The 27,635-nt window shown below is 30.8% G+C and overlaps 1 protein-coding gene and 3 pseudogenes across 1 annotated transcript; all 4 read right to left on the reverse strand.

Annotated features, from left to right (window-relative positions):
• Positions 1–4,087: 4,087 nt before the first annotated feature.
• Positions 4,088–5,911, reverse strand: LOC109127472 (FBD-associated F-box protein At5g56380-like; annotated as a pseudogene).
• Positions 5,912–6,161: 250 nt separating this feature from the next.
• Positions 6,162–7,085, reverse strand: LOC147949201 (uncharacterized). The gene has a single exon (XM_087470478.1). It carries the CDS (start codon positions 7,083–7,085, stop codon positions 6,162–6,164), a length of 924 nt encoding a protein of 307 aa, XP_087326604.1.
• Positions 7,086–7,937: 852 nt separating this feature from the next.
• LOC147949202 (putative FBD-associated F-box protein At1g32375 pseudogene) lies at positions 7,938–9,473 on the reverse strand (annotated as a pseudogene).
• Positions 9,474–15,441: 5,968 nt separating this feature from the next.
• On the reverse strand, positions 15,442–17,501 carry LOC104755730 (putative FBD-associated F-box protein At5g50270 pseudogene; annotated as a pseudogene).
• Between the last annotated feature and the right edge of the window lie 10,134 nt (positions 17,502–27,635).

The following is a 27,635-nucleotide window of genomic DNA, read 5'->3' on the forward strand; positions in this document are numbered from 1 at the left end:
TATTAAAAAAATATATTAACATTTATATATGTAATGTCCTTTTAGTAATTATATAAAGATATCATTTATCAATATTTTATATAATTACCATAACATTATAATTTTATAAATAAGAAATAATTAAATATTAATATTATAATTTTGGACAAAATAAATTTTCAATAGTTAAAGATTTAAATATTACTATCATAATATGGGAAAAATATAATGAGATGGTTATTAAACTCTTTACTAATTTCAAGCTCATTTGACAGCGTATATTTTCGACATCTGTCCTCACTTCTCAAAATATGGGAAAAATATAATGAGATGGTTATAAAACTCTTTACTAATTTCAAGCTCATTTGACAGCGTATATTTTCGACATCTGTCCTCACTTCTCAAAATATGGGAAAAATATAATGAGATGGTTATAAAACTCTTTACTAATTTCAAGCTCATTTGACAGCGTATATTTTCGACATCTGTCCTCACTTCTCAATTATTAAATTATTTTAATTCATTTTTCTCAAAATTACATACATTATTTTTCATATTCACTATATTTAAATGAATTTCTGTACTAAGAAAATATATTGACATTTATATATGTAATGTCCTTTTTAGTAATTATATATAGATATCATTTATCAATATCTTATATAATTACCATAACATTCTAATTTTGCAAATAAGAAAGAATTAAATATTCATTTTATAATTTGGGACAAAATAAATTTTCAATGACTAAAGATTTAAATATTAATATCATAATTTAGGAAAAATATAATGTGATGGTTATTAAACTCTTTACTAATTTCAAGCTATAAAAATATTATAATAATTATTGGTTGACAAAAAAAAATTAAAATATTTGCTTCACAGTTTTTGTGCCAAAAGATCAAATCAATTTATTCTAAAATAATTTTAAGATATAAAACAACATGATATTTTATTTTTATTTAATAGTAATCATTAACAAAATTTATAGTAAACCTTGTCTTCTTATATAATAAGACAAGGTTTCTCCTCAACTTCTTCTAAGAACATGACACCTGGCTAAATATATAGCTGACACCTGTTCTAAAATCATTCTCAAAAACTTTGTTTCTACGTATCACGTTCTTATATCGGGCTTTTCCAAATAAATCATATTACGTTTAAATACATTGGGCTTTACCAAATAACTCAAAATCCAGGCCCACCTAAATATATTGTCAGTTCATAAAATCAAAACGCAGAAACGATGTCGCTCCCACCTCATATATCATGGGAGTTCTTTAAAATGTAACTCCCATGATATTTGAAAATAATTAAAAACAAATCTTTCATCATATGAATACACTTTAATGTATTAACTACAATAAAAACACAGACAAAACCTATGGTATATTTAATTATTTATTCTTTGAAATCATAACTCCCATGATTGACCAAAAAAAACTGAAAAACCTCTCATACTACTACAAATTTATATATAAATAGCTAGACAAAGTCTTCATCAAACATCATATTCTACCTCTCACATAGTTTTCTAAATTTTGTAATATTTAATTTTTTCTTTTATGTGACATTTGTAGGTTTTGAAATAAACAATATGATTTTAATTTTGGAGCATATATAGAAGTGAACATGTGAAATGTGGTTATTCATTAGAAAATTTTAGTTGAATAAGGTCTCAGACACATAACACATTCTCACTTGTAAATGTTGGTAAATGTTGTTTCAAATGCCTATTTTGTATATCAATATTGTATTTTTTTTTTTGATCCATTTGATAAATTTTTAATATAAAATTTTAGTTTTAGATCATAATTCATAAACCCTAATAGATTTTATATCTTAGTCACAATATTTATGCTACTTATTACCCACGCTATATTTTACACAAGTGTGTTTGTATTTATTACCCATAAAAATGAGTTTAAAAATATATTAACTGTTTCGAATACTATGACTTTAAATTTGTTCATTAACGTTACGACTGTGTTTGTATGTATTTATGAAATTTCTTTCCTATAACCATTTCCTTGATCCTTTATTTTATTTATAGGTTATGGCTTCTGATGAGAAAAGTTTTGCGATGGTTTAGAGTTTAGGGTCGAAGAAGATTTGGACGTCTAGGTGATTTATATCTCATGATATGGGTTTCCAAAGCCATGTGATTCTTCCAAATTTATTTTTATTTTCTTACACAATTTAGTCTTAATTATTTTCTTAAAATATATTTAACATCTAATTTCTTTTCACAACATTATTGTTTGGGTTATACAATGTATGCACTTATTTTCTCTTCTCATATGTTCCATTATTTTTCCTAGCCAAGATTGATTGTTGATGATGTGATGATAGTGCTTACCCGCAAGCAGAGCAAGACAATGGGATCTGACCATGTGTGCAAGTTTCATCAATACACATTTAACAAGACTCACCTCTACCACGTGTTTATCAAGTCGAAAAATCCAAAAATCACCCTACGCTAATTCTAATTGCATTCTAGAGAGAGAGACAAAGGAAAAGAGAGAGAAAACAATGTCTTGGAGAAGTAGGAAGATTTGAGTTATCTCTTCTTCCATCCATCACATGATTTTAAAAAAAAAACATAGAAGAAAAAAAAATTATCTGGTGAACAATGATTTTATGTTTTCTTAGGTTATACAGTTAACACTACAAAATGTAACTCGATAATATGATGGTATGTTTTTACTCTTTTTTGTTGGTCATTTTGAGTATAATACAACACATATATATATATATATATTAATTTTAAACAGAAAAGTATGACACAAAAAAAAACCAATTTTTATTTGATATAATACTATATCAATATATATTAATAAAAAAAATTTACTCAATTCTAAACTAGAATTTAGTTTGCATTTAGTATGTTCAATAGATATAAAGTACGTGATAAAAATATAGAAATATCTAACAGAAAACTTTCTTTTCTAAATGCAATTAATCAAGAAACACAAAGAATTCTACTTTTAGAACACAAACGTATTTGAAGTCATTTGTATAATTCATTAAGATTAAAATATTTTATTGCTAAAACATTCAAATTATAATGATAAAACTTTTAAGCATGTGTGAAGCATGCTCGTAATATATAAATATTAAAATTATTTATGTTACCTTTAGTTATTTAATTAATGAAATTATATACACAGAGAATGAAGGAAGAGCATGAGTTTCGGCTCAAGAAGAGGTTATTTGAGAAATTCAAGCTACTGTCTCGTCCTTCTTGAATGTGTCTGATTTTAGAAGATATTGATGTTTTATTGATTATATGTTAAGAGCGGACAAACTAACACATAATGTCTATGATCAGCCGCATTTTATTTTATACGTAATCAATTTTCTTTTTCCCAACGTAAAAAATGTTTGTAGGTCTTGATTGCAGATCAAAACATGAAGAGCTCTATATATTATGTGATACAGACTAAATATTTTAAAGTAACCTTTCATATTAATAAAATCTTTCAGTTTAATGTTTAACTAATCAATAGTCATTCATTATAAGTGATTGAGAATACTTATTTTAAAACAAAATAAATAACAAACATAAGATCATTTATCGAAACACAAAAAATAAAATTTTAAATATTTTAATAAATCTAAAATATATTAAAATTATTATAAAGTTGTCTCGCCCAATCGAGCGAGTCTACTTCTAGTATATATATATATATGAGAAGATGAGAAGGTGATGGAACAAAAATATATAATTTTTCGAAGTGATTCTATTCAAAAGCGAATAAAAAGAAGAGAAATCACACAATGGAAGGCCGTGACTTGGTCCCCAACTCTAATGGCAAACTTGAGGACGACACGTCCTTATAACAAAATCAAAATCCTTTTATTTGCTGTTCCTTGGTATTAAATATTATTTAAATTATAGAAAAAAGCATACAATTGAAATTGTACTAGTTTAATTAGTTACATTTTTTCAGTGTTTAGCTTAAACATCTTTTAGCTTCATGATCAGATCAGATGTGTTATTTTGAGTATTTTGTATAGAATCAAACCATTTCTCTATTAGCGCAGTTAGACACACTACTATCCATAAAGCAAGTTTTCAATAACTTTCCAAACTTTGACATCAAACTCCAAAAGAGAAAAGGGAAAAAAAAATTACAGTGTCACTTTTAAGGAGTGGAACCAGATAAATCATAAATAAAAAAAAATCACAAAAGAAGACATGTTGTTTGATCTTGAGAGTGATTAGCATGAGCATTTCAGTTGAATACAAGCTCACAAGTGGATGAGGCCCTTCGCGACAACGATAACTCCGGACGCATTTGCAGTTTCTTCTTGTCATCGTTGGATTTAGCGATGAAACTCGCCTTCTTTAGACAAAGCGCGGTTTTCAAGATATAGGTTAAAAGTTCTTTCTCTACTTCTGTTCCTTCGTATTTGATCCACTTCAAAATTTCAAGATTTGAGGACATACATCTTGGAACAGAGCTCGGTTGGTTCCAATAAGGCCGCACCTTTCTAGCAGGATGACACTAATATATAAAATCAATAGGGTTGCAATTTTCAGTAAACCATTATATTATTGGCGGAAAAACAGAAATCTGATTCAAGGAGACTAAGAACAAAACACACCTGATTGATTTTTATAACCTTTAAGGTAGGCGAATCTTCAAGCAGATGCATGAACAAATCGAGCCACTCAGATTTGCATGTACATACCTCCAAATGTTTGAGTCTATGGAAGCATATACCAACAGGATACTCAACCTGCATAACAAGGATAGGGGACCGAAGTAAACATACTACGAGAAACTCAAAGACAGAGATTTAGGGCTGAAAGAACAATTAACTAAGAGACCAAAAAGTTACCTCTGAAGCTGATAAACATAAACGAAGATGCTCGACTGAAGCAAGAGAATGCAGAAGCTTCTCGGGTCCGCTAAGAATAATACTAAAATTGGCCTTAACCACCTCACTCAAGTTAAAACCCTTCTAACTGAAAGGCCAGGCAAACGATCTACAATGTGCAGGTATTTCAAAGAAGGTGCATCGATCTCAAGTTCCTTGATTCCAAGATAATCTAAAGATAATCTCTTCAAGGAAGGCACTACAATCTTGAAAATCAGACCATTCTTGGTACATGGTCCTTTTGTATGAACAAGTCTTCAAGAACAGGACAATTGGGCAAAAGGCTAACTAGAGAACGCAGGTCAGAGTGATTGACCGATTTGAGGGATAGAGTTTTGAGAGACCTTAGACAAACAAGGTCAGGAACATCCAAACAAACATTTTCAAGTTCTAAGACCACAAGTGTCTCACAAGTTGTGTATAGACTTTTTGGAAGAATTTGACGCCTGGAATTCCACGAGTACGAATATTCCACGAGTACTTACCTGGAATATTCGAGTTTCAGGTCAACTAGACCACGTTGCAACGCGCTTCTAACCCAAATCGCAACATCTCCACCTGTGAACCGTCTACCTAATTTGAGATACATACTTTGAAGAACCTGACCTTCGAATGACATCAAAGATCTGTCCACAAACTGCCGAAATATTCTATAATCAGAATCTGAAGATCCCACATACAGAGGTTTGGGAAATTGATCAGTGATATCATCAAACTCAAGTCTTGGTACAAACATCCAGAGATATTTCCAACGTTTAGACAAAAACATAGTTCGCATAACTTCTTTTGTTCGAAGGCATGACAATATCTTCAATAGGATATCGTCAGGTAAGTGACTGATCCTATCCATTAGATTTCGGAAACCAGAGACGAATTAATGTTATCACAAGACAAAGGGAATCTCAATGCTTTCTCTATTAACCTACACATGAAAAGGAACCAGACAAAACCATGTATCAGAGAGATTGGAAGACGATGGAAGTGAAACAAAGACAGGATTCGTTTCAAAAAAACGAACAGTAAGAAGAGATTACTCTGTTCCTTCGTCTCCTATGAACCCTAATAGAAACTTGAGGACGGCGATGGTCTTAATAACCAAAAAAAAATGATTTATTTCCTTTTTCTCGGTAGATGATTATTAAATATTGCGTTAGATACTAAAATTTTGGCATATATTAAGTATTAGTAATTTTATAGTTTTCAGTTTTAAGATCAAATCTGAGTAATAGGAGTGGTTTCTTTTTTTTTTTTTTTTTTTTTTTATGACAACAGAGAACAAGATTAGCTCAGGTGAGCTAATTTGTTGGAATATTATTTACAAAGGTAACTAGATGCGGCAATGTACGAACGCGTCGCGCAAGACTGTCCGCTTTACCATTCTGAGAGCGAGGAACGTAGGCCAAAGAGAAAGAAACGAACTCCTTCTTATCCGTCTGTATGTCCTCCAAATAAGGCAGAAAGGCTGGCAACTCGGAAGGCGAAGACACCATCTTCACTAAGTCGGAGCAGTCGGTAAGAAAAACAACAGAGTGATTGTTCGCTCCAATCATACAACGCATGGCCCAAACAAGGGCCTCGATCTCAGCATGAAGAGGAGAGAGACTACGACGATGATTGGCAGCACCCATAGTTGGGGATTCACCCCAAGGCGATGTACAAAACCATCCTCTACCCGTAAAACGATCTGTTGCTTTCCAAGAGCCATCTACAAAACAAATATAATTGGATAGGGATCTTGGGACCCCTGATCCTCCCCGGTCCTGTTGCCGTAGGGGGGCGGGAACATCCGGGATTGATACCAGTTCATCCACTTGAGCTAAAGCCCACGCACGCGCCTCATCTTCCGCCAACCGTAAAATGGCTAGGGGATTAGAATCCAGATTACTAAAGAGTTTATCATTACGCGCTTTCCATATATACCACAAGAGCCAAGGGAAACAATCATAGTTCAGTATTTCGGTGAAACGCCAAAAGAGATAATCCATATTTGTGAAAACAGACCCGGAAGGGAAAAATTCTGGAGCTGTCGGGAAGATCGACAAGGCCCAGACTTGTCTAGCTGGCGGACATTCAAAAAGAGTATGATTAATCGTCTCCTCCTGAATTCCACAAAGACCACACAGAGCATCACAACTCAAACCACGTTTGCTAAGGTTTGCCGTAACAGCTATACAACCGGAGTTGTTTCTTTTGAAAAATAAGTTTTCAAGGAAAACCATTGAATTAAAAGATAAGACGAAATCCCTAAAACAAACATAAGAAATTAGGTTCAGCTATCATATCCCGACCCTGAATAAGCCCGGTACAGAGAGAATACAAACATAACACTTTTGAAACAGAGAGAATAATTTATTCTTTCCCAAGCTCAATAGATTATTTCATATACTAAACGAATAACACAGACCTACACGAGAACCAAGCAAAACCCTAGGGTAAACATAGAAATAATTGATGCGAAAGATCATACACTAGTTATACAGCCAATTCGTACACATATGCATGCTTAGTTCAAGACAGTGACCTGCGTTACTTCTCCTTCATCAACTATTGATCTGATGACTCTGGTGATAGTCGACTAGATTCAGAGACGAACTCTAAACCCTGAGATATTTTAACGTTACACTGCTCCTTCAAAACCAGAATACGTATGTATAAAATAAATTATTACTACTACAGTAGTTGCAAAAATAAAGTCACACGTGCGACTTTTTCTCACGTGACAAAAATCTCTATATTCTTGTTTTTCAATAATCTAATCTCATTGGTTTTATTAGATACCAAATTTTTCGTCATATTAAATCTAATCTCATTGGTTTTGATTCGGCAACACAATTATTTCAATCCAAGAAATCAAATCAAACCAAAACAACATAAAAACGCCCAATTTGTTGAAGAACCAAGACTATATAGTTAAACCGGAAAAGTCAAAACATTACCAAATTGAATAAAAGAGAGATAAACCACTGAGAAATTTAAAGAGCTAAATTGTATGAGTCTTTAACATATCTAAGGTTTGGATAAAAACACTCTCCAGCCAGATATTACTAATTAAGGTCAGACCATAACTTTAATTATTCGAATGCAAGCAGACAGGTAGGTGAACGCCTTGGAAACAAAGACAACTCCTTAAGCATCTGGAGTTTCTTGTTAGGCTCTTCGGTTGATTCAGTGGAGATAGTTGCCTTCTTTAAACAGTGTGCATTTCTTAAGATAAATGCTATTACTTGTTTATCTTCTTCTGCTCCTTCATATTCTGACCACTCGAGAGTTTCAAGACTCCATATCGCACATTCAGGGATTGAACTCGGTTCACTCCAGCATGGGCGGTCATCATCATCGTCATCTTCATCATCATCTTCAACATCGTCATCTTCATCATCATCTTTATTGAAGTAGAGCTACAAGTTGACGAGATAGAAGTATAGCACATTAGATCAACATATATGTATATATACTTAACCAAGGAAAACTGAATCATTTGGGACGAATTATATGTACCTTTTCAAGTTTGAGAGCTCGTAAATTAGGGGAATCTTTGAGAAAACGCAGGAGTAGATTAAACCAGTCTGTGTGAGTTATCCATATTACTAAAGACACAAGAGAGCAGAAGACTGTGCCAACAGGATATGCATCCTGCAATGAAGTACAAAGTCAATGTTAGTGGCAACAGATTTTGCTCACAAGAACACCCACTCTTTCTGATGATGGATTACACAATTTTTTCAATAATTATAGTTAAGAAGATATTACCTTTGCGGATGTTCTACTACTTAAAAAGAGATGCTTGACAGAAGTAATAGAACTCAGAATATTCCCAGGATGATAAACGACAGCAACATCTGCGTCTACAATATTAGGCATTTCATTCTCAATAACACAAAACCCGCCCTGACAAGCATCATAAATGCCAAACCTCTCTAAAGAAGGAGTGTCTATCATAAACCCAGATGCAGTATCTGTAACTTCGTAATATGGTGGTTTACTCAAGACTAATCTCTTGAGAGAAGGGAGTTTTATGGTGAAAATGGTCACATTGTCATCTGGACATTGTTTCACAACCAATCCCTCAAGAACAGGACAACTAGATAAAAGCCTCTGAACAAACTCGTCACCTGGGTATTTAACACATTTAAGCCACAGTTTCTTGAGAGATGGGAAAGAGATTGGAGAAGCAACATCCTTAAGAACCAATTTCTTTAGTTCCAATCCCACAAGCATGCTACACCCTGTGTACAAACTCGTTGGAAGTATGATTGGAACTATACTAATGTCGGTCTTCGTCTTGATAATCAGATTACGCACACAGCGTTTAAGTGCAGCTCTGGTCCATACTCCGATATTAGAGGCACCAGAATAATTACCTACTTTGAATTGCAATTTTTCTATAACTGGTCCCTCATGCAAAAGCAAAGACCTTTCCACAAACCGAGGAAACTCCAATAGCTATCATCATCAACATCATCATCATCAAATATGAGGTTTGGCGCCATCTTCCAAAGTGGTTGCCATCGTTTGGACAATATCATTGTGGCCACAACATCTCTCGCAGGAAGAAAAGACAATACATTCAACAGCAGTTTATCGGGTAATCCACTTATGCTATCCATTATCGAGAGCTAACCCTCTTTCGAAAGAACAGTAGCAGCAGTCGGTTCGTAGACAGATGTTTAGTTTTAAACAGAGATCGATGAGTTTTGCGAACTCTCTTTGATCCTTTTAACTCTCGGGTGTTTTATTTTTTAAGGGAAAATTCCCAAAAAAAACACCAACTAATTTTTATTTGGAAGAAAACTACGCGAACTTTTAAAGCTTCCAGAAAAATACATCAATTAATTTTTTCGTGTCAAATAATATCTAAAGTATGAAATGTTGGCAGATTCAAATATACGATTTCAAACAAAAAATATTATTCCAATTTCACCCTTTAAATTTTTTTAATTATATTTGTTTAAAATTCAAAAGAAATAATAAATTGATAGAACAAACATTTTTTCTTCCTAAAAGAAAGATGAACACGGAAGAAGAAAAAAAAAAGTTTTTTAAAAAAAAGATAAACAAGGAGGAAGAAAAAAAAGTTTTTCTAAAAAAATGAAGAAGGAGGAAGAAAAAAAATAGTTTATAAAAGAAGATGAACAAGGAGGAAGAAATAAAGTTTTTTAAAAAAGGTAAACAAAGAGGAATTTTTTTTTTTATAAAAAAAATTATGAACAAGGAGGAAAAACAAGTTTAAAAAAAATATATAAACAAGGAGGAAAAGAAATTATTTAAAAAAAAAAGATAAAGAAAGAGGAAGAAAATAAGTTTTTTTAAAAAAGATAAACAAAATTATATAAATAAGTTCTAAGTTTAAAGTTTTTAAAAACCATTTTTTCTATATATTTATTATTTCTTTTGAATTTTAAACAAATATGATTAAAAAATTCAAAGGGTAAAATTGGAATAATTTTTTTGCTTTGAAATCGTATGTATGAATCTGCCAACAATTTATACTTAGTGTATTATTTGACACAAAAAATGAATTGATGTATATTTCTGGAAACGTTAAAAGTTCGTGTAGTTTTCTTCCAAATAAAAATTAGTGGGTGTTTTTTTCAGGAATTTTCCCTATTTTTTAATCTCTCAACTTTTCTGTTTCAACCTTAAAGTGGTATGCTCTCTTATATAACCAAACTCTACCGCCCTATAAAGTTGTTTATTTTACTTTTTTTTTTTTAGGGCTATCACCAAACTCGTTTATTTGTTTAGTTTACGTATAATTTAGAGATAATGCTAATTTTCTTAAATCTAAATATTAACATTTATCAATAATCTCTATTTTTTCCTAAAATCATATCTTCTTATTTCCATATCGTCGACTTCCTATTCTTCGTCTCCCATTGAAAAAAAACAAATCAACTAAAAATAAATAAATAAATATATATCTTATATAATATGAGAAGGTTTTTTTAACTTAAAGAGATGACACTTAGACCTAATTAACTATTGTTTAGACTTAATAAACTACGGGATCAAAAAACCAAAAGAAAGAAAAACCCATCTACATTTCCTTCATCCCTTCTTTAATCAGAAACATGCAGTCCCCAAAATCTAAAGCCATCTTATATCAGTATGTGGTTGGTTTCATCTGGGAACTATACCAATATTAAATTAAATTTATAAGTTTGAATTCTTGGGTTTAATTTTTATGTTTGAATCTTATATAATTTTCACGGGCACAAACAGAATCAAATTTTCATGGGTATGCATTATTTAAGTAAATTAGTTTAAATTTTTTTTAAAATTGTTTATTTAAATTTTGAGCTTACTTTTATAACAATGACATTAAATAAGTCAATTCTTTATAATAATGATTATTGTGATAATTATATTTTAGAAACTTTAAATATGTGAATAGTAACCATTTTTTTTTAATTTGTGAATAAATTTCAGTTTTGAAAACGTTTTAGATCTAATGATTCTTAAAAAAATTGAAATGTTTGATTTTTAATTATTTATAAAGGAATATTCCTTAATTATTGAATAGCAATTATGTGTAAATATCTATAAAAATGAAGGCAATAAATTCATTGATGTCTCGAGCTCTCTAACGACGACACATCAGCATTTTCTTGAGAATATTTCTCTATTAATATATAGGGGATTAAGCTGGTTCAAATAGGATAGTCTCGTGAGCTAACCATTTCGGAACCTGCGAACTTAAATAGAAAAAGAAAGATCCTTGTGCTCGAGCCGCTTTTGCAAGACGGTCGATACGGACATTGTTCAATCTAGGTATACATCCAATAGAAAACATAGAAAACCTCATTTGATAGAATCTAATTCTGAAGCAAACGCTGGCCAGTCTTTTGACTCATCTATGACACTTAAAATCTCTTGACAATCTGTCTCAAAATGAACCATATCATATCCCAGAGAGAGAGAGAGCACTTTCCATGGCCCAGCATAAAGCCTCTAGTTCTGCATGAAAAGGTGATAACAAACAGGGCATTGCTCTTAGGCCCCAGATAGGCCGCTCTAAGCCAGACAAAAGAAAGCCAATACATGTAGATGTATCGTCCTTTTTGTAATTTGGAGATTGTTAGTTAAGACAATATGAATTAAATAAAAATATTATGTAAGATTTGAGATATGGGGGTTAGTAAAATGTGTATCTTTCTATTTATAAGAGAAATTGTAGGTAAGAGCATATGGAAAAATTATTATTTAATTAGATAATAAATGCACTAATCTTTATATCAATTGGGTAAATATAATTTATACTTTCTCCGGTTTTTTACTTGTCGTTTAAAGTTTTCTCATACAAATTAAAAAAAAACTATTAAATTGTCTATTTTACCCTTTATTAATATATTTTATAAATATTTCATTGGTCAAAACTTTAAAACAGCAGGGAGAAAACTAGAATATTCACCAACTATTTTCATTGAAAACCTAAAACGACAACTAAATTAAAATAGAGGAAGTATCTCATTATTGTAGGAGTCACATAAACTTTGTGAGAGTTATAGATATGCAATCATTAAATATTAATTTATTTTCTTATATATGTAATATTTCTAAATACTATTATCAACCATTCATTGCATTACTATATGAAAGTTACAAAAATGAGAGTTAATTAGTACGACATATGGGATTGATGAGACATAATAGAAAAGTTAATAAAAAATGTGTCAGATTTATAAAAATACATTATTGTGAATTAATAACTGAAATTGTCTATTGTTTTAAATATTTGTTCAAGGGTTATATATTATAAATATAGATCTATGAGCGGGCATCTTAGCTAATCATATCAAATCATGAATTTAAATATATATTCACTTCTCTCTTTAAACAGAAATATATACAGTTATCTCTTTATCAAAAAAATATATTCAATTCTCATTTAGTTATTTAGATATAATATATTAAAATATACTTTAGTTTAATTTAAATGGATTGAAAATGAAATAAAAAATGTAATATCAAGATCATGTGGAAATAAAACAGCCAATTATTACTCGACATTATAATATACAACCCAAATATATATATATTATTATCTTATATTCTTAAACTATTTAACTATCAAATTATTTGTTAAGCGAGAAATTTATTATGTAAATTCAATTGAATAAATTTGTTACACTAAAAATTAAAAGAAAAAAATGACACTTGTGAAAGAAGAGAGCATCAATTGACAATCTTTTGAAAAGCTCCAAAAGAAAACTTGACTTTATTATTATATGATATAATATAGTAAGGTTTCTTTCAACTCTTACTCTAAGAATCTGACGCCCAACATCATCATATATTAAAATTCTTTTAAAGTCAAATACACATGAAATTATTTATTTTCTTTTATAAATATTTTAAAATGATTGCATCAATCATCAAAAGATGAACGATAATAAAAATAATATACATTTTTGGGAAAAATATTCAAGACTTAGTAAGATAATATTTCTTCTAAAGTTAGGAACTTCCCAAAAACAGATGATCAGAACAACGATACTATTGTTACCGGTGTTTTGTTGTTCATTGGAGATTGAATCGAGGAAAGAAAATAAAGTAAATGTTTTAGTTTTCACAATAGCGTGAAAGAGGATGTGTTTGTATGGTAATACATTGTTTTTAGAAAACTAAACTTTATAGAATGTTTGAGCCTTTAAGAAGGAGAAGGGATTGAAATCAAATATTAATGATCATAAATTCGCAGGTGTTTCAAAATAATATGTTAAAGATGAGAAGTAATATAAAAAGAAATGAAAATTGAGGAAAATAGAGGGTATAAGGCAATGCATAAAATGATGGTATTATTTCAAGTCAAAACATAACTGATTATGTTCATAATTTATTTTGAAATTCCTAATATAAAAACTTATAAATTTGTGAAGTGACCTTGGTGCAGTGGCCAAAGGTAAGTCTTTAATGCACAAGGCACCATCACACCCGGGATCGAGTCCCGGCTCCTACGAATGTAGGAATTTGGCTAATGGGCCGGCCAATTGTGGCCCATAATGCAGAAATGTTGAAAAAAAAAAAAAAAAACTTATAAATTTTATGTAATTCAAAAATACCATGACGTTGGAAATAATAAGTGTGAATCGAACAAAATAATTATAGAATTATATCAAAATCATCTCACAATCTTATGCAATTTTTCAGAAAGTATTTATTTCACGGAGAATTTTATTAAAAATACCCTTTTTGGTATACCCCTTTTCAAAAATACCCCTTTTTGGCCATTTTTTTTTTGCCCTCTTTTAATTTTTAATGACCATTTTACCCTTAGATGAAAAATATTTTAATCAATAAAAAGAAAAACAAAATTTTCCCACCAAAAAATTTCCGACATATTTTCCCGCCAAAATTTTTTCGAAATAAATTTCCCGCCAAAAAAGTTTTATCAAGAAAAATTTGATTAAAATTTTCAACAAAAAAATTTTCCCGCCAAAAAAATTTACAAAGTTTTTAAAAGGTTTTATAAGGTTTCTACCTTATAAAAGCCTTATAAACACCTTGTAAAGGCTTTTACAAGATTTTTTAAGAGTTTTAAAAGGTTTTTAAAACACCTTGTAAAAGCGTTTACAAGGTTTTTAAAAGGTTTAAAAAAGATTTTTAAAAGATTTTTAAAAGATTTTTAAAAGGTTTTTAAAAGGTTTTCAAATGGTTTTTAAAAAGATTTTAAAAGGTTTTTAAAAACATTATAAAAGCAGTTACAAGGTTTTTAAAAGAGTTTTAAAAGGTTTTTAAACACCTTGTAAATGTTTTTACAAGGTTTTTAAAAGCGTTTACAAGGTTTTTAATAGGTTTTTAAACACATTGTAAACGCTTTTAAAAGGTTTTTAAAAGTGATTACAATGTTTTTATAAGGTATAAATTTCATTATTTTTGGCGGGAAAAGTTTTTGATTTTGGCAGGAATTTTTTTTTGGCGGGAAAAAATAATATTGACGGGAAAAATTTTCGATTTTGGCGGGAAAAAAAAATTTTGGCAAGAAAATATTTTTATTTTTGGTGGGATAATATTTTCGATTTTGATGACTGTACATTCTTGTTGTCACTCAAAAAAAGGTAATTTGGTCATTTTGTATATAAAGAGGGGTAGTTTTAAAAATGGTCAACATGAAGGGGTATTTTTAAAAAGGGGTATGGAAAAAGGGGCATTTTTGAGAATGCGACTATTTCACGGGTAAACATACTAGCACAAAATAAAATAAATTTTTTTTATAAATATATTTAGTTGATAGATAATAGTTTGATCCAAACATATTCTCACGGGTTATATATTTTTTTTACAGAAATAAATTTTAGATCCGAGAAAATAACTTTACTCATAACTCTAATTTTATCTACATAGATTTATCCCGCACATAGTGCGGGTTGTTAACTAGTAAGATATGGTATTTTTGAGGTAAAAAAAGAAAGAAGATGTTGTTGATCAAAATAACTTACAAAAAAATATCCAATAACAATGTAAACTAAATCTGTGCTTAGCACAAAGTGACTATTAATATAATATATAACTAATACTCTATTTTTTTGGGTTTATTTATTTATTTATTTTACACTGAATTTAAACTGAACAAAACTACTTCCCTATGTTTCCTTGCTTGTCCGCAACCAGATTCGGTGGCTTAGACTTAATAGTAGCCATGTGGAGCTGCAATGCAAACGGATGTTCGTGTCCAGGCATACGTGTTACCTTCCACTGATTGCATGAATCCATCCATACAAATCTAATCTTAGCGGGATCCCCAGTACTGGTCGTCTCTTATGAATCCATTGAAACCAATCTGATGGTTATTCCCTCGGCTTTTTTGTGTCATATAAGTAAACCAACCAAGCTTCCGGTTTTAATTTAGTAACTCTTATTTCCATATCAAGAAATTTGAACAAATAAAAAACCAAAACAATACTTGATCCAAAGAGAAAATGTTAACATCAGAAGAAAAAGACTGATAAAACGAAGGAAAGATAATACATGTCTCTTCTTGACTTCTTCAACTACGCAAGTGACGTAGAAAAGGAATAAGAAGATAAAAATAGAAATAGAACCAACATGACGTTACTGTAGATTCAGCCTTCAGCTGAATGCAAGCTAACAGGTGGGTGAACGCGTTGACGACAATGTCAAGTCCTTGAGCATCTGAAGTTTCTTAGGGTACGTATAATGCTAATTTCTTAGAGTTAGTAAAGATAAAAGGATTTTAAATACTTTGCGCTTCTTAAGACAAATAATGCTAATTTCTTCTCTCCTTTTGTTCCATTATAGTCTTCCCACTGAAGATGTTTAAGACTTGATAACAGACATTCAGGAACTGAGCTGGGTTCATTCCAGCATGGGCTTCCCCGTTCCTTTTCCCCAGAATAATGGCACTAATTAAGATAAATATAATGGTATGAAATTAATGTACGGTAGTGAATCATTACAAACGTGCTGACATTAGACTGGGAAATTACCTTAAAAAGTCTGAGAGCTTGTAGTTTCGGGGAATCTCTGAGCAGACACATGAGTACATTTAACCACTCTTTTTCACATGTGCTCTTTTCTAAACGTACAAGACGGTGGAAGACGCTACCAACAGCATACGCATCCGCACCCAGGGTGCGGCACCCTGCAGCATATATGATAAGTACTAAAGCAATTAGTGGCCACATATTTGCTGACGGTGAAAGAATACACAAATCATATAGTTAGGATATAACTTTTTTCCTGTCGTTGTTCAATAATTGATTCTGAAAATAAAATCAAGGATGCAATACACAAAACGAGATATTACCTTCGCGGATGCCATACATAAAGCGAGATGCTTGACTGACGTAACAAAACTCAGAATATTCCCAGGATGAAAAGCGACAGTAATATCTGCCTTTACAATATTAGGCATTGGGCTCTCAATAAGACAAAACCCAGCCTCAGAATCATCAGCAATGTCAAAGCTCTCTAAAGAAGGAGTGTCTATCACAAATCCATCACCTTTAACCTCAAGTGATTTCTCCAAGAGTAACCTCTTGAGAGAAGGCACTCTTACAGTGAAAGTGGTGACATTGTCATCTGCACATTGCACCACAGCCAAGTCTTCAAGAACAGGACAACCGGATAAAAGCCTCTTGAGAAAATCATCACCTGGATATTTCACAGATTTAAGGCTCAACTTCTTAAAAGAGGGGAAAGAAATTGGGGAAGAAGCATCCACAAGAATCACATCATTTAGTTCCAATGTCACCAAGATCCTACAGCCAGTGTAGAAACTCCTTGGAATTATGGTTGGAGATGCACTAGAAGAACTGCGAATCTTGATTATCATCTCACGCACAGAACGGTTATCAGCAACACTAGTCCATAACGGAATATCTTCAACACTACAGGTTTGACCAAGTTTGAAATGCAAAGTTTCTAGAATTGGAGCCTTGTGCAAAAGTAAAGACCAGTCTACAAACCGCAAAAATCTTCCATAATCAATATCCTTGTAGCTATCATCATCATATATGAGTTTTGGCACCATCCTCCAAAGCGGCAGCCACCGTTTTGACAGAACCATTGTGGACACGGCATCTTTTGTACTAGGCAGAAACGACAGTATCCTCAACAGTACCCAATCAGGCAACGGACTAATCCTATCCATAAGACCACAAGCCGGAACCACAGACGAAATCCTGAAAACATAGAAAAGTTGAACTTAAGGTCAGATATGAGATACTCAAAAAAAACAAACAAATAGTCATAAGCAACAACGCAAAGGTCAAAGCAAACCATAGAGTGGTACAGAAACCACAACTAGAAAGTACACGAAAACGAAATCCAAACTCAAAATCAAGCGCTCAAAATTAAAAGGAAAAATGAATTAAAAAACTAAATACTTGTAAAACGAGAATCAGAGGATATTTGACAGAATAAACTAATACCTAAAACTCCTTCCAACTTTTCTCATTCAGTGACTCCATTTCCGCTTTATATAGGAACTCGTTCATAATCGATCAGATCGCTTCAGCTTCTCTAAAGAGATAGAGAGTCAATGACCATCGAGTGATTTAGAAAGAAACAAAAACATTGGAAAACGCCATTATCTTTACTCGCCTAATGAATGAAAATGTTATCGTTTCATATACTCATCTTAATTATATGTACTAGTATAATAAAAGAGACTGATATCCTAACATTGTTTTTATGTATCTATGTGTTAACAAAATCTTCTTAGTACAATTTTTATTTTGTGGAAAACGTAAATGTGATATGAATAATCCTTTCTTTTTTTTACATGGAGTAATCTTTTCTTTTAATTTGTATTTCTCAAAGCAGTTAACTTATTGGGAAATAACAATGGTGTTTCTCAAAGCAATCAATCCATTGGGAACAAAAGAAAGTGGAACAAAAAATCATTGAATTTTTACTGCATAGTTAATTCCAAACCAATTTCAAAATTTTGAATGTAAAGAATACATTCGTAGCCCAAAAAAAAAAAAAAAACAATGTAAGAATACATTCAATCCAACGGTCTGGATGTTAATTCTAAATGACCTGAAAAAGTTCCCATTTCTTCTTTGTCATTGGACCATAGTTTCTAAACCAACAGTGCTAATGTTTTTACCAATGTTTTTAAAACCGGACCGGTAACTGAATCAGAAAAGCTTATGGGTTATGGGTCAATATAGTTCGACCGGGGTTAACCGGGTTCAATTGCTTTTGATGATATTTTTATAAATAATAGGTATAAATATGTTTTCTATTTTTTTTCAATGATTATAACTATGATATAATTGGATATGCAAATAAAATACTTTAATAATCATAATGTTTTTAAAAAACCTTTAAAAATAATAATTTCAAAGTGTAACAAACTCAAAGTATAACCAGTACTAGTAAAATAGTTTAGAAATTCAAATCTAAAAGCAACAAGAGAATAAGAGTGTAGAACATTCAATTTTCATTATCTAAGAAACCCTACTATTGCTAATTTGCTAAGAAGAAAACTAGAAAAGGTAAGTAATTAAATTAATTGCACTCATTCTTACAAAAAAAAAGTAGAACCCGGTTTTATCCGGTTTAATGGTTCACCGGTTTTTGGTTTTTTGCGGATTGATATAGTTTTTTACCGGTTCAATTTCTTTTGGGTTTTGATATTAACCCAATCCGAACATGTTGCCGGTTCGCGGGTTAACGTGGTTCGACTGCTGGTCTGGTCCGGTTTTGAAAACATTGGTTTTTACAAAATCTTGCCCACTTCTTAGAAGTATAAGCACCGATTGTGATAGAAGCTGAGATACTGAGATCGGAAGGCTTACATCGTGTTCTTTGACGTTGCCTTCGATTTTGTGGATGATCGAGTCAGTTGGTACGTGGTTGCCACAGTGGAGCATATCGTTTTAGTTTTTATGTTGAACTAGATTTTATACTATGACTGTTTAATGCACTATCAGAGAGCAAACTCAGTTTGAGGATCATATAGTTTCAAGTGCCGGCCCAACATTCATGAGTGCCCTACGCAAAAATTTAAAAATGTGCCTTTTTCATCTATGAAAAAAGTTATAAGTTGTTCATAGAAGAGCACAACTTGATATTTCAAGTACTTTTACATATCATACAAAAGAAAAAAGATATTTTACAAGTAAATAAAAAAGCTTTTATATATATCCTAAAAAAAAAGGTCTTTTGTTTAACAGATTTTTAAGTGAAAAAGGCTTTTAAAAATTTAGACCCGAATTTTTGGCTTCACTTGCTTCACCTGTGGGTCGGGCCTGGTTTCAAGTAAACAGAAAATGGAGCAGACTCATAATATGATCATAATTCTGAAGATAAAAACACAAGTGAAACAATATCTTAATTTTACATGTTTTTCTTTATTAATATACTAGATTAGGACCCGCCCGATGTGCGGGTTTATAATTTTTAAAATAAAATTAAATTTATCAAAGAATATAAAGTAAATATTTGTAGTAAGTAAATAGATACACTGAGGTGTCCAATGTGATATTTGATGTAAAAGAGCGACTTTACGGTTGAAACTATTAATCACATTTTTATTTTGAATGTTCTCGTTCGTGTGAAGTTTGAGATTTATCTCTGACTCTGGTCTTGTCAGAAGGTTTACCATATGAGTCGGTGTACTCGAATTTGGATTTTGTTTTCTGGAGGGACGCCTCTCAGCAGGGTGATCATGATCAACTTCTTCAGTTACCATGGATTTTATGAGCAATCTGGAAAACCATAAAAAATCAAGGTTAAGAGATAGAGACGAATGATATAATTACTCAGACTTTGGGCGATAATTTAGCCTAGGAAGAGGCGCTCTCTTTTACGGCAGTCATCTATGCTGCACCGAGACGGGTACTGGAACGGGAATCGGGTACGGGGACGGGGACGGGAAACGGCGAAGTAAATTTTTAGGGGTACGAGTACGGCAGGGGTATGTCAATAAAAATACCTATGGGATACAAATATATAAGAAACCACACATATATAAGACTCTACATAAAAAAAATACAAGTATGTATTACTATCCTCTATATTTGTGTATATGCCCAAGACTGATTCTAGCTTACGTTTCATGGTTATCCATCAAACACTAAACTCTAAACATATTTGAAGTAAAAAAGATGAGGACTAAACAGAGGATATAGGAATTAGTGAACATGTATAGAAATGTCAAATCTTAAGAAATCAAACTTTGGTGATATTTCCTATTCTTTTATGTTTTATTTGGAGGAAAAATAAGTGAATAAGTCGTCAAAACGTTTCTGAAACCCTATTACCGCCGTCTCCAAAACTGCCGTCGTCCCCGCCCTATTAGAAACGTCTCGGAGATGTTTTTTTGCCGTTTCCATGCCGTACCTGTACCCAGGACGTTTCTAATATGGGAGACGTCATCAAACTGCCGTCCCCGTGCATCATAGGCAGTCATGTCAGCTCCATCTTCGTGTTCAGATTTTTAGGTTTCTTCACCCCATTGTCAGATTGATGGTTCTTGGAAAGCAACCAATGTGCATTCATGAATGGGCTGGTGGTGTTGTGTTGGTGAGGAGCGAACATTGTTGTTGGGGGCCAAGTGTCTAAAACAGAGCCCCTCCCTCTGCATTCGGAGTTAAAAACGTTGTTGTGGGCCATTGAGCAGATACGTGTTGAAGGGATCGCTTGTCAACGTTTTGAGACTGATTGTGCTGAGTTATTCACTATGGTGCAGTCTTCTGAATATTGGCTGTCCTTCTCCCACTTGCTCGATGAGTTTAACTCGCTGGAGTCTTTTCCACTATTCTCCATCTCTTGGATCCCGCTTGCGTCAAATACGAAGGCGGATTGTCTTGCCCGTGCTTCGTGTTCTCTTATCTCTGAAGTTTCTTTTGTAAATCATTTCCCTCTGATTTGGGCAGCTAACCGAGAAATTTTCTTTTAATTGTTTGATTGAAAAAAAAACAGTAAATATATACACTTTTAGTTAAAGAAAATAGATGAAGATGAGTTCAAAGTTATTAAAAGAAAATTAAATTTAACAAAGAATATATATTTAGTTCTTTTCATAAGTAAAAACAATATATAAAAGTAAAAAAATAAACTTTTAATTATAGAAAATAGTTATTTTTTTGTTTTTGCTATAATACACTAATGTATATCCATTTACAAATCTATTATCTACGGCCCTGTTCGTTTTTGAGTAGCGACTGCGACTGATTTTAAGATATCTTATTTTTGTAATTAAGAGTATTGTAAAGGGTATAGTTATAAATTCTGTAAAAATACCCAATTAATTAGGTTAGAGAAGAAGACGAATGGTTCTGCAATTTTCATGTCTGAAGCTTCCTTTATCTGATTTCAAAAATGGTGATATGATTATAGAAAATGTAGCGACAGTCGCTGGTTCAGATCATGGCTTGGGTTTTATCGCTAGTTTTTCAGCGATTCCAAACTCTTGAAATTCTAGTCGCATCGATCAAAATTGAAGGAGAATTAAAGGAGAGATGAAGAGAGAGAAAGGAATAACAAAGGTATTTTTATGGTTGCTGTCGCTACTGTAGCTACACATAAACAAACAGGACTTTCATCACCACTAAAAGTGAATTCGTACACACAATTATATTTTACTATTAAAATATACTCTTTAGTCTTTACTACTACCAAGTACCAACAAATTGTTTTTATGAACACATTAAAGAATATATTATATGTCTCTTTACTTTAACATTTAAGTGGATACAAAAACGCATATATTAATCTTACACTAGATTCGGACCCGCACGTACATGCATGATTGATTTCAAAAACTAAATTTGCTATTAGATTCAGGTCCGGCTCAAATTTTATATAGATCCAGTACTATTTCAAACACAATACCTAAATATATACTGTTTTATTAAAAAAATGTTAACATGTAAAAGAATAAATCTTTTGCACCCTCTGCACATTTGCTAAGCCGACACTAATTAGATTTATAATATATTACATGTATGAAGTTATGTTTGTAAACATAATATACCATCAAATTAAATAAGTTTACATGTATTGAATATCGTTTTTAATAATCTGATCTGTTACGAAAACTTTTAAAATGATTTTCAAAAATATTGGGTATAAAACTGTTGATAAACCAGGAGTTGGTTTTTTTTCCTTCATTCAATAATATTATTATACACTTGGTAAAATAGAAAACAAAAAAATGTGAACTTACAATGTCTTTGTAAAATATATTAATAAACACTTATATATCTTACACTAAACGTGTGGATGGATGCAGAAATCTTCTATACAACATATTGTTTGCTTGTTCAAAAATCTAAATACAATAAAATCAACCACAAGTGAAATATATTCTTCACATCATAACTAAAGTCCTTTGATTTTACTACTCCATGTTTCAACCTACATGCTTTCTTCTTCACATTCCTAATCTCACAAAAAATATGGACATCCTTATGTGCGTTTGATGACTGCAGCCAAGCTATTTTGAAATGATTTTTATACTTTCTTCTTGTGTGATCCGTGTCTTAGGATGAGTTGGGAATTGTACAAATTTTTCAGGTTTAGTAGTCATTTATTCTCTGTATGAATATAAAGATTTATTAACATGAAATTAAAATACAATTTTGTTTAAAAAAAAAAGACAGTTTTGTAGGCTTCTCGACTATGATGACCTTTAACCCTGCACAAACACGCCCAAATTATTAGCTAATTAGAAAAACATTAAAAATTAACAACAATTAGAATCTTAATATTTATGTGTACTACATACCTATGAGTTTGATTCCCAAGTCCAAATTATTGAACCAAAGTTTGCCATCTACAAAAACAAAGCACACAAATTAATAATACACAAAAATCAACTTAAAACTCAATAATAACCACAAAATTACATCATTATTTAACAAAAATAATTACAGTTCGATGAGTTGCTTTGAGGATCCATGTTCTATGGACAGCCCTTCCTGCTCTTCTCAATATCCTGGTAACTTTTTTGGATGATTTAATAAATCTATTTATAAACTCTTTCAATCAAAGGATGTTATGCAAAATGAAGATCAAACTTAACATAGTATTAATTCCACCTAATCAACAAACTAAGTAATATTCAAAAATAAATAGATCAAAGTACCATAGTTTTGAAGAGATACTGACACACAAGATGGAGAAATAAATGTCTCCATGCTCCATTTAAACGCTGATTCATTCGAACGCTGAAATTAAGAATAAAAAAAAAACTCAAAATTAGATATTACTTCAATTAGCAAATAGAAAGAAAAAAATATGTGCTATCGAAATTGAAAAACAAAAAGGGACAATCTTAGGCTTTAAACAACATTATTTTGTTATTGTTATGGTATGGTATGGCATATATTAAATATATATTTGTGATTTTTCATTTATTGTTAAGATATTTTTTGCCCAAAATATTGTATAAATTTCCTAATTGTTCGTCCACAAATTTCACCACCATAAATATATTTACATATATGTAATTTCGAATTTAAGACTCCGATTTTTATGGCAACAAATTTAAATAATTTCTGTTAATATTAGGTAATTGTTATTATTTTTAATTCAATTTCCATAGACATCAGATAATTATTATCTTGTTGATTGCGCTGTTATTGGATAATAATTTCAATTTCCATAAATATTAAAAAATTATCTTGTAATTATTGGCATTTATGGTAATTACATGGAAAAAATTATTTAGGGGGGTGTATTCAACTTGACATTTTAAGTGATTTGTGTAAAAGTTACAAATTCTATGTTATTCAATCATGAATTTTAAAAAGTCTCTTGAAATCCACTGTTATTGAAATGATGATTTTAAAATCTACTTTAAAACCCACTATTATTCAAAACAGTTTGTGGATTTGGATTTTAATAAGTTGTAGGGATTTTGGAGGATTTGAGAGGATTTGTTTAGTTAAAAATACACAAATCCAAATCTCATGGTTTTAGGTGAGATTTCAAAGAATTTTACTATAAATCATATCAACTTCCCTAAAATCTATCAAAATTTCAAATTTTCTAAATCCCATCAAATCCTCCAAAATCATTATTTCAATACACCCCTCTTAGCTTTTAGGAAAATAGACACTTAATATCGTGTAACCATCTTGTTTGGCTACGATTTTTATTTGTTTAGCTTAAATGACATACTGTATACACATAAATACTAAATAATATATGTTTGACTCCGATTTGTTTGCTAATCCTAACTCATTTAATATCTGTTTGGCTAGATGATTAAGTCTAATTTTAGTGGCATTTCATGAAATAATCTTTAATCTATGTTTACTTATTAAAAATGCTTCCCTTTTAATAGTATAGATACTCATATCTTATATTATAATAGCAGTCTTTTTGAATAAATTATTTGATTGGTGAAAAAATATAACACAATCTATTTTTTTTATGTTTTTTTTTTCAACAATATTTTTCTTTGTGTAAAGCTGAGTATTTACATTTTTTAGAAACAGTAATTAATTGTATAATTTTCATAATCATTTTTTTCTTATATAAAAAGTAATATTTTTTCTTGTAAAATTAGCAACTTAAAATTAAAATAAGCTATTTTCAGGTTTGGGCTTATTTCTGATTAATTTGAGTTGCAAGCTATTTAAATCATTTAAATCATAAATTTTCAAATTTTGGCAATTTAAACCATAAATTTTGTTGCAAGCTATTTAAATCATTAATTTTCATTGACTAGCCTTTTTAAACTTGAAGTTTCATTAACCAGACCAAAAAATACATGACGTTGAGTCCAATAACTGAGTCACTAATAGACGTTGCTATGCCGTTAATCACTGCGTTAATGACAAAAAGACATCGTTTTGATAAAAGTTTTACTTCGAAAAATATCATTTAAACCATGCACTTTTAAGTATAGGTCACTTAAACCAGAAACTTTTAAATGTACGCCATTTAAATGATGAATTTTCAAATTTTGGCCGTAAATAAAGATGTTAATAATAAAATAGAAATATAATCTATTTTAGAATATTCCTTTTCAGAGTAAATAATAGAATAGTACATTAGAGAGAAACCCTACTCTATTTTAGATTTATTCAATTTTAGAGCAAAAAATAGAGTAATACATTAGAGATTTTCTAAGTGCATCTCCAATGGTCCTCTATTTTTGCCTCTATACTCTATTATAGAGTAATTTTGCTCCGATCCATCTCTATTTTCACTTCTATAATAGAGATTGCTATTTTTTCCTCTATAAATAGAGTTGAACTATTTTATTTGCAAATTAGTCCTCTTAATTTTTAAATTCTTTTATTTATGACCAAAATAAATAAAATAAATATTTTTAAGAACTAATAATATAAATTTAAGTATAAATATTTATTCTAAAATATTGAGATTGCCATTTGCAAAAGAGACTATAAGCAACGTTAACATTTGCGGCTACAGAGATAAAGAAGAGAGCAAATACTTGGGATGAGAAAGAGGAGCTTTGCCTTTGCAGAAGAAAGGAAAGACTCTGATCGAGGAGGAAGCTTTGCGGTTGAGAAATCAGCTTAAAATAGTCGTGAAGATCCTCTTCTGCTTTATGCTTAGTCGTGTGTAAATCCTTCTTGCGATGTGCTTGGGAGACGATCTATGTTGACCGTCGCATTCAGATTGAGAATTGAGTTGTTATCCTTTCTAGTTCACAGTGGTCGTGTTGCCTTCCATTGATTGCATGAATCCATCCATACAAATCTTAGCGGGATATCCGTATGCCTGGATAGATATATCAATGAATCCATCGAAACCATTGCGCCTTTGTGTCACACAAAAACAATAGTAAACCAACCAAGCTTTTGGTTTTACTTTAGTAACTTACTAACTTTTATTTCCGTACCAAGAAATTTGAACAAATAAAAAATCAAAACAATAGAGAAAATGTTACATCAGAACAAAAGACTGATAAAACAAAGGAATTATAATACATGTCTCTTTTTCTTCTACTCAAGTGACGTAGAGAAAGGAATAAGAAGATAAAAATAGAAATAGAACCAACATGACGTTACTGTAGCTTCAGCCTTCAGCCGAATGCTAGCTAACAGGTGGGTGAACGCGTTGACGACAATGTCAACTCCTTGAGCATGTGAAGTTTCTTAGGGTATTTGGAGTTAGAAAAGAGCAAAGGAATTTAAAAACTTTGTGCTTCTTAAGATAAATAATGTTAATTATGGAGAATCTCAAAACCCTAGCGAGAAAACAGAAATCCCTAGCGGAAACAGAAACTCACCATCAAAATAATGTAACTGCAGCCGAAACACTAATTAACTCCAAACATATATATATATATATATTTGGATTTCGGAATATGCATATTTTTATAGCTTCAAAAATATATGAAACGATAAAATATAAAAACTAGTCAAGAACGTCAGCTAAATACCTTAAATCTTCATCATTGAAAAATCCTGTACTCTATTTGCTGTCAGCGATAAGTCAGTAGAGTGACAGACCCTAAATTCTAAAATGGATTCTCTTTTCCTCCCGCTCCTTTATTTATATATTTATATTAACATTTTTGAAGTACATTTTGTGTTATACTTTTTTAGTTGTAGTTATTAAAAAGATTATTTACAATCTTAACCCCTAGAAAATTTCCTAAAACAACAATTACATCAGATTTTGTTTCCTAATTAAATATTTTACATTTCATTCCTATTAGAAATATAACAAACTGCAATCAATAATTTATGAAAACAGAAGCTATACTATATTAATGACACCTTCTATTGTTTTTTAAAGATATTCTATCTCTAAATTCTTTACAAACAAAAAAAAACAACAATTTAATTTTTATTTTGTTTTCCAAAGCATGTTAGCTTCAATTCTTAAAGTAGATAAAAATGTTAATATAGATAAAAACTTTGATTCTCATTTTTTAAAATCATATTTTTGATATATATATATATATATACTTAATAAAAACTAAATATTATAAATAAAAGCTTTTAAAAAGTTTAAAATACTATACAATGTGGTTATATGGTAGGACGGATTATAAAGGATACATGTTAGAATTAATAAAATATTATTAAATTTGTGCCTAAACACAGGTTAAATCCTTATTTTATTATTTTTCAACACTACTAATATTAGAATATTTGACATATCAAATCATCTTACTTTAACTAAGATTTTGTAAAATAAGTAAGTCATTATGAAAATATGACTTAATCACACCTTATAAATTACTTATTATGTATTTCAATCATTTTTTTCTAATAACTAAAAACCAAATAGAATCTCAGACACTAAATAAAACAAACTAAATTTAATAAAAAAAATAGTCACACAGTGTACCACAGCCGTTT

Source organism: Camelina sativa, chromosome 2 (assembly GCF_030686135.1).
Source record: "Camelina sativa cultivar CO46 ecotype springtype chromosome 2, ASM3068613v1".
NCBI classification, from domain to species: domain Eukaryota; kingdom Viridiplantae; phylum Streptophyta; class Magnoliopsida; order Brassicales; family Brassicaceae; genus Camelina; species Camelina sativa.

Coding starts and splice junctions, on each gene's coding strand:
- LOC147949201 (XM_087470478.1), bottom strand. CDS start 7,085: ATGGTTTTCCTTGAAAACTTATTTTTCAAAAGAAACAACTCCGGTTGT.